Genomic DNA, 12,653 nt, shown 5'->3' with positions numbered 1-12,653 from the left:
GTTTTTAAATCAGCTGCCTCTTTTGGAGCTGGCTGGTTATTTCTGTATGAAAGTGTTACATTTATTCTTGATATAAATGTCTAGTTCTTTTTTTTTTTAATGTCTAGTTCTTATCTTTGACGATTAGTTCCTACTTCAGATCTGATGAAAATAATTCATTAATAATGGGAACTCTTGTTTGGTTTGCTGCTTGTGAAATAAATATTAAATAACGAGCCAATTAGTGATTGTAAATGAATCAATTAGTGATGTATTAATCTAGTGGATGGCCACAATACTAGAAAGAAATAGTACATCCATCCAAGTATAGTTTATTTCCCATTGTAAAATGGGGTTTCTTAAGTAGTCATTGGATATGGGAGACTAGGAAGATTCTTAGCAGAGGTAATTATTGTATTCTGTGTTGATAACTAGCTATTGTGTTCTGTAAGTTTAACTGTTGATATTTTTAAGCTTAGTCTGTCACATTACTATTACTCCTGTTTTTACTGCATTGTTAATACTATCCCTGCTATTTACCCAACCACAAATTCTTAGTCCTTGATAATTTGTCTTAGTTAAGCTGTTTTTACTGGATGTAAAAAGAAAAATAATTTAGGTTTCATTATTTGGCTTCCTTCCTGCAATTCTCAGTTTTTTATATATTCTGATCATTTTATTTTAGCCATTTTTACTAGACATAAAAAGACATAATTTGGGTTTTATTGCTATATCAGTTGAAAAGTTTTGTGATGTGGTTTTTCTTTCTCTATTTAAGCATATGGTTTGAAAAAGAAGCCCCAACTCATTAGATCAGCGACCAGAGTTCAGCACCCTGGAGGGAATTGAATCTTTAAGTGTCTCTTGTTGCTGAATCAGAAAATTTTCTAGATTTCCTCCCTTACCATTAATTTTTGCATTCTTTGTATTTTTTACCCTTATTTTAATCCTCATTTTTAAAATTCTAGTCTTAACCTCATTTCCACTCTTCGTCCTAAATGGAAGCTTATGTGCCTTTGCTGTTTCTTAAATCTTGTATTCCATAAAGCATCTAATTTCAGGAACTATAGTTTTGCATTTCATTTGCTACACATTTATATTTTCTTTGGAGTATTTTTTGTTTGTTTTTCTTCAGATAAACATGTTTCTGATGCAACTTGGAGGGAAGAGGCTGGGATTTGGAACAATAAAAGTTAAAACCTTATTAAAATATTCTTATTTTATAGCTGACACCTGCAAAAAGGATTTAAGGCAGCATATTTAACCAGTAGTGATTGGGAGCTTAAATAAAAAGATAGTTTTTATTTAAGAGTCTTATAGAATTATCTAGATTGTTTACTATAGTTACCTGTGAAATGAGGTTATATTAGTAATAATTATACCAGATCAAGCTTCCAAGGATTTCCAGAGTGTTTAATGAAGTGTAAAATAATACATTTCTAAAATTCCTTTTCAAAAGATCTGGAATAAAATAGAGTTTACCTCAAACTCCTAAGTGGTGATTTAACTCTTATTTGTATTTCTATCCCAGCATCTAACAGGATAGAGTTCTTAGTAAACACCCCATTCTTCTTGAGTCAGTGACTGTTTACTATGTGCAAAGCTAGACAAATGCCATGGACATATAGAGATCACTTAGTCCTTGCCCCTGAGGTCTTTATATTCTAGTAGGCTCATGAAGTTAGTAGTTCATGACCAGCATTTTTTTAAAGAAGTAAAATAGAAAATATCAGAGTAGGTCACATATGGTAATGGTAAGTGCAGGTTCATGAAGATACTGTTTTGTTTACATAAATTAATTTTATGTGCAATGGATTGTGACATAAAATGTATTTTACTGTGGCTTGTCAAAAACTTCTGGAAGCCACTGTTTTAGGCACACATGATTGTTCCAAACAAACCTTGCTTGAAAGTGAGGAAAGCAGAGTATTTAGATCACGGGGTGTATGGAAGATTATAAACAGACATGAGAGTAAATAATGGTAATATTGAACCTTGAATTCCATGCTGGAAAGTATGATGGTGGGAAAGATAGTGTTTTATTGGGGGAGGCAAGTACTTAAATTTTTTGAATATTTTATATATTCATCTGACTCAAAACCCAAAAAAGAGAGCATGTAGTGAAAAGTTTCACTTCCACTCCAACCTCCCTCCTCCAGCAAACAAATGTTATTAGGGGTATCATTCCAGAAATGTTTCATGTGTGCAAAAACAGCTATGTGGAGGTTTTCTCAATTTTCTTTTTTATATATATAAATGATAGTAGACCACCATTCAGCACCACACCATTCAGTCCTTTGTTTTTTTATACCTGTTAGGGAATTTCTCCATAACAGTACCTGAAGAGCGTGATGGAAAAGTTGTTAAAGATGGAAAATTACTGGATCTGGTCTATATGTTAAGCAGTCAAGGCTATATTAGAGACTAGCAAGGGGTTCTATTCCATCTTGACCTTCAAAAACTCACCTTAGATCCTCCTGCCTTTGCCTTTCCTTTTTTTTTTTGCCTTTCCTTCTTCTTTTGCTTCTAATAACTTAAGCCTGGTGACAGGATGAGATGGCTGAATGTCTTCAGCAATGCAATGGACGTCAACTTGGGCAAACTCCGGGAGATGGTGAGGGACAGGGAAGCCTGGTGTGCTGCAGTCTATGGAGTTGCAAAGAGTCGGACACGACTTGGTGACTGAACAACAACAAACAATCTTAAACCACTCTCCGACTAAGCACACGTGAAGCCATATGCATATAATGTGCGTGCACACGCACTTAGTCGCTCAGTTGTGTCCAATTGTTTGCAACTCCATGGACTGTAGCCTGCCAGGCTCCTCTGTCCATGGAGTTCTTCAGGCAGGAGTACTGGAGCGGGTTGCCATTTCCTACTCCAGGGCATCTTCCCAACTCAGGGATCAAACCTGCATCTCCTGCATCAGCAGGTGGATTTCCTACCATTGCTCCACCTGGGCCCAATTCTCTGTTTCTCACTATTCTCATAAGCTCTTTATCCACATCCCTCTGGGTCTTTGGAACTCCACCTCTTTACTTCTGCTCAGCAAACCTTTCCTGACTTTTCCCTGCCATAAAGATTGAGTTAGAGACCTCACCTCTATGTTTATCCCCATCATAGCACCTAATAGTGTGTTGTAAATACATATTTTCTGACCAGTTTTTGCTATATGCTGTAAGCCCCTTCTGTGTGTAGGACACATTGCTATTTGTAAGTACATTAGTTTTTTTAATATTTACTATATTCACCTGGTTTAGAGCCCCAGAAGTATTAAAGAACATACAGGTACATGAGCCCATGGTCTGGTCTCTCTCTGTCATTAAGGAGAGTTGGGGGCCAGGATATACACATTAAAAGATTCAGTGTTGATTCAGTGACAAGTCAGTGTGGTATGATTGTTGATAGCGCCATACGAGTCATTGGTAGCTGAGACAGTTAAGGAAAGCTTATTGGAAGAAGTGGAACCTCGCAGAGTAGTAAGGGAATGTGGTATCCTGTATGAGAAAAGATAAACAGGTGGGATGAGAACTAATGTATGGAAGAAAGTATCACAGCAGAAGGGAATGGTAGAAGTAGGACTTGGAAAAGTACTTGAAGTGGGAAATGTGAAGAAGATGCAGTACAAAGAGAATTTAAGCAGGGAAACAAGAAATGCTAAGAAAATTAGTCATTCAAAAGGAACACCAAGATACAGTGAGAAGGAGGAAGAGAGAGAGTCCATAGAGGGGGGACCATTGTGAACCAGTCAGGCACATGAAATAAACATAAACGCACTCTTAGACATTTGTGGCCTGACCCAAGGCCCCATCGTAAGTGGTGGCCAGCAGGAACTTAGCTTTCTTATTCCTCTTTAGCTGCTGGATCTAAGTGGTCTGCTATTTCCTGGTAAGGTGTAGCACCTTTCCTCCTTTGGTGTAAGTGGTTTCCTTTAAGTTTTCTTTTCATTTATGAGTTTATTTGCTGGACCTGCATGCTGGGAATATGACTTCCAACTACATATTTATAAAATTCCAATCCAACCAACAGGACTTGGATAGTCCCTTAGAGTCAATTTTAATGGAATTTTTGCCTTCTGTTGTGGTGAGAAAGAAATCCTGGTGTTATACTTAAGTCATTACTAGTTGGAATCGTAGATTATTTCAGAGTCCTACCATGCCTGTTGTATTAAATTTGAAAGTCTTTTGATACACCTAAGAAGAAACTCAGTGAAATCTCAGTTTTGTCCTTTTGGGATCTGACTATAAAAGACCAATACAACAATTAGAAGAAATAAAAATTTAGTATTTCTTTAGTAATTAATGTTTATTCCATTGTGCAAAATTTGAAACATCTTTATTTAAATATTCTTAAGCTGCAACATTGGAGACAAATCCTTGTATAATTATTTCATTCTCATAACACTGCTTGCAATAAATTCTGCATTTCTCTGTTCAGGAAACCAAAGAAAGTATAAATAAATTTAAACTCAGTGGTAGTTGGACTGCCCAGTGAAAGTCACTCAGTTGTGTCCGACTCTTTGCAACCCCATGGACTATACTGTCCATGGAATTCTCCAGGCCAGAATACTGGAGTGGGTAGCCTTTCCCTTCTCCCTAACCCATCTAATAAACAATTGGTGAAATTATTTTTCAAACTCAAAATGGAATTCTGCTTATGAAAACAATTAACATTTTTATGAAATAAGAGAATTTATATGTAGCAGTTGTTATAAATTGGATATTTTTAGAAGGGAAGAATTTGACTTGATTCCCCCCCATACTTAAACTGTACTGCCAGAATAAACAGATTAATTTGGGGAGGGGTGGTATAGTACACTGGTTACGAAAAAAGTTCACTACTTGCATTGATATTTGGTTGTTTTACCTTGTGTTTTAAATGGATGAATAATCCTTTTTAATAATTTGACATGGTAGAAATAACAAATAATAGGAATTAGATGTAAATTATCAAGAAATATATACACACAGACACACATTCACTCCTTAAGAAAGTATGTGTTTAATTTTGCAGGCTGTGGAAAATCTCTGTTCTTACAAGATTTCTGCAAACTTGTACAAACAGCTGAGACAGATTTGTGAAGATCACATCAAAGCACAGATTCATCAGTTCAGAGAATATCCTTTTAAAAACAAAAAACCTTGTATTTTCATCTTTTCCTTCCTCTCTGTCCCTCACTTTTTAAACCAGCTTAGAATGGAATGCCTGTGTTTTGTAGATTTGTTGTTTTTTGTTCATCTTGCCTCTAGGGAAAAAAGCAAAATTTCACTTTTTACCTTTAATTAGGGTCCAAATCTACATTGTACTACTAATGTAAATAAAATTTCTTTATGTCTTTACTCTTTTTGTCCTAACAAATTTCCATTTGAGGAAAGATAATCAGGAAATAATAAACTGAAAACACAATGCTGAATTATACCTAAGACTTGCTTTTTGTTGTTTTGTTTTGACCTTGTGGCATGTGGGTTCTTAGTTCCCAACCATAGATTGATCAAACCCATGGCCCCTGGAGTGAAAGCACAGTCTTAACCACTGGACCACCGGGGGAGTCCCTAAGACTTGTTTTTAAAGGTTTTTTTCTTTCTTAGTGGAATCTAACATGTTTTTACAGTTTAAGAAGTAGCATTTAAAAAAAAAAAGTAGCATTTTGTTCTATAAGTATTATTTAGTTTCATTTAGTATGTAGGGCTTTCCATATTTAAGACAAATGTGCTCTTAAACATTGCATGTATTAACTTGTCCTAAGCGTTTTTAAAATATCCTTAACGTGTATCGCACAGACTCTTTGGATAGTGTTCTTTTTCTCAAGAAGATTGATAGATGTTGGCAGAACCATTGTAGACAGATGGTAAGATGGAAAAAAGCATTACATTTCAGTTAAATATTGTAGTTAAAATAAGTTCCTTCAAATACAAGAATATTAGTTTTAAAAGTTTTGCAATAGGGGGACTAAAAACTAATTTTGGAAAAAAAAATAAAAACTAATTTTGGTTGAGTTTTCTACTTTAAAATTGCAAGTTATAGGTAGACCAGTATTTTAGAATGACTTATACCTTAGAATCATTTTTATTTTTGTAGCACTATAAGTATTACAAGTGTAAAATGCAAATAAGTGTTACATTTTGTCAGTCTTAATGGCTATCCCACCTGTTATTTGGTTACCTAGCAAAGTGCCTGCTGGTCCTGCACTTTAGCTTATTCACATCACAACCTTTCCTTTTTCCCTAATCTGGTATTATTTTAAACCTTATATTCTGCAAGTTAAAAATCTTAAAATCTGTCCCACACATCCAAAATCCCACATATACAATTTTAAGACAGTTTCCCCCTGAGAACCGTTGCTGACAAAAAATTATATGCCCCTTGATTCTGTTTTGATTTTTAGTTAATTTTCAAGTTGCAAAGAGGTCATAGACCCCTTTTTTCCTAGAAACTACAGCAAGAATTAAGATTTATTAATAGTTTAATAAAAAATGGTATGGGCATATTCTCAGATGTGTTAATCTGTATGTTTGATCCTAGTAGTCTAGTACATATACAAGTAAACCCTGCAGTCTTATTTTATAAAATATTTCAGCTTCACAACATATAAAAAATTGTTTGATTTCTTTTTTTCATTGACAGATCATGATCAGGAGCATTTTTTTGTTTCTGGATAGGACTTACGTTCTTCAGAATTCAATGCTACCATCCATTTGGTAAGGATGCAAGAAAAAAAATTATGAAAAGATTTGTTAACAAATCATAGTCAAATCTTAATTACACTAATAGAGTAATACAGGGAATATTCTCCTAAAAACTCACATTTAGCTTCTAGACTTGTATTTATAGCAGTTTTACTTTCTTATTTATGTCTTTTCTATGCTAATATTGGAGATAGCTAACATTCCCTGAGCATGTAAAAATTTATGAAGACATTTTTTTGTTAGCCAAAAGGATTGAAGTTTGCTCTGGACTGTCTGAATGTGCATCATTTTGTTGCTGATCAAGAGTTCACTCATTATCTTTTAACATTATTAGGGAAAATTCCATGTATACACAAAAATAGAAGAGTGTAAGGAGCCCTTCCCTCCACCATGTGCCTAGCCTCTACCTACAGCAATTATCAGAGTTCACTGATTTTTGAGTACTGAAGGCAGATGACAAATGAGCAATTAAGCCTTCATTATGAGTACAGTGAAGACCATTTTATAGCTTTGAACTAATTTTGTCTCTTGATTTGACCAAGGAAGAAATCCACCAAAGGAAATAAATCAATAAAACTTAGTTATGGAGGAAGATGGGAATTTAGCTTCAGTTCTCATTAAAGACAAAATGAGTTTCCTGTATGCTTTCATCTAATAATGTTATTTAAAATTAAATATGTGGATTTTATACTTTTACAGTAGTTGCTTCAAAGCCTGGAACCCTAATTAACATGTGGTGAGAAGTTAAGCAAGCCTCTCCAGAAGTGGTATCGTTTTAAATTAATTTAGATTATGTGTATATTTTTTTATTTTAGGGACATGGGACTGGAGTTATTTAGGGCTCATATTATAAGTGATCAGAAAGTCCAGAATAAGACAATTGATGGCATTCTCCTTTTGATTGAGAGGGAGAGGAATGGTGAAGCAATCGATAGAAGTTTACTCCGAAGCCTTCTAAGCATGCTCTCTGATTTGCAAGTAAGTTAACTACTTCACTTACTACAGAACTGATTGCTATACCTAGTCTGATGTTTAAAAAACAAACACAGAATTTCCTGGCGGTCCAGTGGTTAGAACTCCATGCTCTCACTGCTGAGGGGCCTGGGTTCAATCCCTGTTCAGGGAACCAAGATCCCACAAGATCTGTGGTGTGGCCAAAAAAACTTAAAAAAAAAAAGCCAGACTCATAATTCTGTTCACATATAGGGCATTCAGTAAACATTTATTGAATAATTGAACTTCTTTACTTTGTTACCCCCTCCCAGATTTATCAGGATTCTTTTGAACAACGATTCTTGGAAGAAACTAACCGACTGTACGCAGCTGAAGGCCAAAAATTAATGCAGGAAAGAGAGGTATTTAAAAATCATGATGAATAAATCCACTGTGTCTCATAATAGACCCTACTTTATAGAACGTAAGCTGCCCTTTCATTTATCTTCCAAATGTTAGGCTGCGATAATTTTACATGTGATTTTACTTATGATTCAACCCTGTCACATTTGACAGGACTACTCCCAGGATCTTTTGGACTTGACATTTACTAAATGATTTATGGAGAGGAAAACAATATATAAAAAACTTATCTTTGTAGGTTCCTGAATACCTTCATCATGTTAATAAACGTCTAGAAGAAGAAGCTGACAGACTTATTACTTACTTAGATCAGACCACCCAGTAAGTATTACACGCTCAGCCTAATAGCCTTAACCTGTGCTGCGGAATCACTTAAGGCACTTTGGGCATCCCCAAACATGTTAGTAAGTATTTTCAGGTAAAACTTGAGACTTTAACAGTTGTTTTCATAATGCAAACTTCAAGTTGTTCCTTCCCCTACTTAGTTTAGTCAAGGGTTTGATTATTGGTTGTCCATATGTGTTTAGGATATAATTAAAGAATAGTATTAAAAGCTGATGTGATCTTTGAAATCTTTAGGCTGATTAAAATTCAGCGAGCATTCATAGGAGAAAGTATTTCTCTGCTTTCCTTAATATTACCAACCAAAGAATTCCTATAAGCAGATAGGTAAATACTTCCTAGTAAAAGCAGAGAAGTTTAGGAAAAGCCAGCCATGGCAAGACCGTTGAAATATTTATTTCGTGATATACCAAAATTCTGAAATACACAATGTTTTCCTTCTAGGCATAAAGTAGAGTAACTCTGAGCACAATAAATTTATTCAGAAGAATAGGAATATTGAAATTAACAAAGCGAGCTAGTTAATTTTTTTATCCCCCAGGAGAGAGTAAATTTTCAGCAGAATCAATTGTCTAATTCTACACTTGATCTTTGCCTAAAGGCCAAGAAGCGATGTTTGTCTAATTCTAAACTTCTTTTTTCCTTATAGGAAGTCATTAATTGCTACTGTGGAAAAACAACTTCTAGGAGAACACTTAACAGCTATTCTTCAGAAAGGTAATTGGCAATTTACAAATAAGAGATTACTTTTAAAATAGTAGCAAACAAGTAAAAACATTTTTAAAGCTTGCCTTTTTAAAGGTTTGATAGCAGATCACTGCATTCCTGAGGTAGGACACAACGCTTTGCCCCTATTCATCACAGTAAACTTGTAGGAGGTGCCTCTTTCCTTAACTTTATAAAGATACAGGAAGTGAGATGAGAGGAGTCTTAACCAACTCCAGTAAAGAAACAGTAGGAATTTGGGGATTCTTAATTTAATTTTTAAGGATAATTAAATAAGGAATAATAATAAGGAAATGTTAAATATTATGTATTTAATATTAAATTAATATTAATTATATTAAATAATAAGCAATAATAAGGAAATGCATTCCTTTTTGCACTAAAGTGTTTTTGTTTCTAGCATATAAAACCAAGCATTTCTATTAATCCTAAGTGATATATGAGTATACCCTGAATTTTACTTTAACAGTGTTACAAATAGGCAAAAGTCTTACCTTTCTCTCCAGCCATCTTTTGTATAAAATATCTTAGAACTTTAATGCAGTTATATTTTTATTTCATTCTAAAAATCAAATACCTTAGGACTTCATTTAAACTTGGCCTATTGATGCATAATTTTTATATACCACAGGCCTTATCCAATACTCTGAAATATAACTGTGTACAGTAATGCAAATATAATATGGCTGTTGCACATATGAGGTATTTGTAACATGTATTTGAAAGTGAAGTGAAAGTCGCTCAGTCATGTCTGACTCTTTCTGACCACATGGACTGTACAGTCCATGGAATTCTCCAGGCCAGAATACTGGAGTGGGTAGCCTTTCCCTTCTCCAGGGGATCTTCCTAACCCAGGGATCAAACCTGGGTCTCCTGTATTGCAGGCGGATTCTTTACCATCTGAGCCACAAGGGAAGCCCAAGAATACTGTATTTACACAGACCAATTTTTATAAGTTGGTTTATACATGTGATCTACTATGTTAAATGGTACAGACCATTATATAATTTTTGTTTTTATGTAAGTTCCCTATATTTAGTTTTCACTTGGAAAGGTAATTATCTCTTTGAGTTTAATTCAAAGCACACTCTATATTAAAATTCACAGACTAGTCATAGTTCAAACCAGTATCAGAATAATTTTAACTTATTTTTTATTTAAATACCTGACATTTTTGTTCACTTTTTTTTAAAATACCAAATGTTTCAAAAATCAGGTTTAAATAACCTCCTTGATGAAAACCGAATTCAAGATTTATCTCTCCTGTATCAGCTCTTCAGTAGAGTTCGAGGTGGCGTTCAGGTTCTCTTACAACAATGGATTGAGTACATTAAGGTATTAACATTAACCATTTATTTCCTCTCATGGCTTATAATCTGTATACCTAGAGTACATATGAATAAGTGTTTTCTTATTTGTTAGATCCCTTTTTTTTCAAGTAATGGGAGTTTTGAGAGCAGTCAGTCTGAGAATAATAGCCATGTGGCAAATTAACAATAAAACAGTTATCTTCGTGATGTGTGATGTGATTTCTAGCTCCAATAATTGTAGTGAATGTGGAAAAAGGAATAGGACTTTTTTTGGATCCAAATTTCTTTCCTGTGGTCTTACACTGAAGGCAGGTTGCCATTTTTTAAAAATTCAAGCTGACTTTAAAAGTAGGGGAAAAAATCCTAGAAACTTCTACAATAAGATCCCATTATGATATTTTATACCCAGTGGCTGTTCCTTACCTTGTGATTATAGATGAGTGGTATCAGTCTGGATGTTTTATCACTTTATCTTTTCTTTTCTTGATTTCAGAACCTGCTTTATTTTATTTAATTTTTTGAAATTTTAAAGTATGTGGGTATGTGTATATACTTAAAATATGATTTGGGGGGTTGTCTTCATTGCAGATAATTAAATTCTAGTAAAAAGTCATTTTTGTTTTTTTAGGCATTTGGTAGCACTATTGTAATTAATCCTGAAAAGGATAAAACCATGGTTCAAGAATTGCTGGATTTTAAAGATAAGGTTGACCATATAATTGATATCTGTTTCCTGAAGAATGAAAAATTTATCAATGCTATGAAAGAAGCATTTGAAACATTCATTAACAAAAGACCAAACAAGCCTGCTGAACTTATAGGTATTTTTCCAGTCCCTTTTCCCATTTAATGTTCTTCTTTTATAAGGTTTTGTGTATTAACATCTTTGTGCCATGTCTTTCAATAACAGTCTAATTTATTTCTAGTTACTTAGTTGGTGGTTTCTAAGAAGCTGGATGCAAGGAGTAGTCCTTCATGCTAAAGAATATCTCAAAGCCCACGTTATCAAACATGGTCTTTCTTTGTAAGACAGTACATTGGACCCTGTTTACTTTTTATGTATAAAAAGCTTGATAGCTGTTTTACAAGCCTACAGCAATTTAGAGGTGGGACAGGGTACTTTTTCTTGAGGCCCACACACAGGAAAGGCTAGCACAAAATTACAGTTGCCAATGAGAAAGAATGTTCAGGATGAAAATAAACCTAAGAATCTGGGCCTATTTAGAGTAAAGAGTGTGGTGTACTGCAGTTCTTCTCAGTTTTCCCCAACTGGGTCAGAGGAGGAGGTGCCTGAGAAGACCCTTCACTTAAAGGATGAAATTTTGTTGGTTTACTATTTACCCTTAAAATTTTTGCAGTTTTTGCCTCCTACTCTGTAATGTATCTGATTTGTTTTAATAGAAAAGTAGTATTTCAGATTGCCTACCATCAGTGTAAAATGAACATTCCAGAAGATATGCCATGTCTTTCAGTGACTTTGACCTCCTGCACAAGGCTGTAAACACCTCCACCACCATCCCCCCACCAGAGTTTCTTTATCCCATTAGTATGGTAGAAAGTACATTAGGCCTGGAGCCAGAAGACTTGGGTTTGAGTTGAAGCTCTTGTATTTTTTAACTCTGTGACACTGAACAAGTCGCTTGATGATCTCCCTGACTTTGGAAACTTTTTTAAAATGCATGTGTACATGTAAAACATTGAAATACTCAGTATATCATACTCCTGTTTGATATTTATAGTGACCAGTATCTCATGGGTACTGATGATCACTGAACAACAAACTTTCCCCCCATTTTAGCGAAGTATGTGGATTCAAAGCTTCGTGCAGGCAACAAAGAAGCTACCGATGAAGAACTTGAAAAAATGTTGGATAAGATTATGATTATATTTAGATTTATATATGGTATGTATTTTTGTTTTAATATTGTTCTCTTAAAACAAAGCACTCAACAGAGAAACTGGCGAGTAAAATCAACCTGTAAGGTATATTTACTTGGGGGCTAAATATATAAAATTCTATTAAATTCCTTGCTTTTAAATTATTGGGGTACTTGAGGAACGTTGCTTAATTGCCTTGTGCTCTGACTTTTCCACTGTTAAGAGTCTTGAATTTTGCTGCTTATTTTAATCTCAGGAGTATTGATGCTAAAACTACTAGTCAACTAAAGTTTTTCTAAAGAAAAGTTAATTCAGTCTTAATTCTTTTCAGCAAAGAAGTCTTGAAATGTCTGGCACAAAAATCTACCTCTAATGT

General features: G+C 34.4%; 1 protein-coding gene across 4 annotated transcripts in view; it reads left to right on the top strand.

Annotated features, from left to right (window-relative positions):
- The window catches only part of CUL4B (cullin 4B), a 46,749-nt gene that overhangs the window by 22,515 nt on the left and 11,581 nt on the right, over nucleotides 1-12,653 (top strand). For all 4 annotated transcript variants that reach the window (XM_043896164.1, XM_043896163.1, XM_043896165.1 and 1 more), the window contains 10 exons: nucleotides 4,993-5,096; nucleotides 5,758-5,827; nucleotides 6,604-6,677; nucleotides 7,481-7,643; nucleotides 7,931-8,020; nucleotides 8,260-8,342; nucleotides 9,013-9,080; nucleotides 10,306-10,424; nucleotides 11,028-11,220; nucleotides 12,198-12,302. In XM_043896164.1, coding sequence (XP_043752099.1) covers nucleotides 4,993-5,096; nucleotides 5,758-5,827; nucleotides 6,604-6,677; nucleotides 7,481-7,643; nucleotides 7,931-8,020; nucleotides 8,260-8,342; nucleotides 9,013-9,080; nucleotides 10,306-10,424; nucleotides 11,028-11,220; nucleotides 12,198-12,302 — 1,069 coding nt within the window. The remainder of the gene's footprint in view (nucleotides 1-4,992; nucleotides 5,097-5,757; nucleotides 5,828-6,603; nucleotides 6,678-7,480; nucleotides 7,644-7,930; nucleotides 8,021-8,259; nucleotides 8,343-9,012; nucleotides 9,081-10,305; nucleotides 10,425-11,027; nucleotides 11,221-12,197; nucleotides 12,303-12,653) is intronic.

The sequence above is a fragment of the Cervus elaphus genome, chromosome X, assembly GCF_910594005.1.
Source record: "Cervus elaphus chromosome X, mCerEla1.1, whole genome shotgun sequence".
Taxonomy (NCBI): domain Eukaryota; kingdom Metazoa; phylum Chordata; class Mammalia; order Artiodactyla; family Cervidae; genus Cervus; species Cervus elaphus.
Note: the sequence above shows the minus strand (reverse complement) of the source record. Positions and strands in the feature narration are given on the sequence as shown.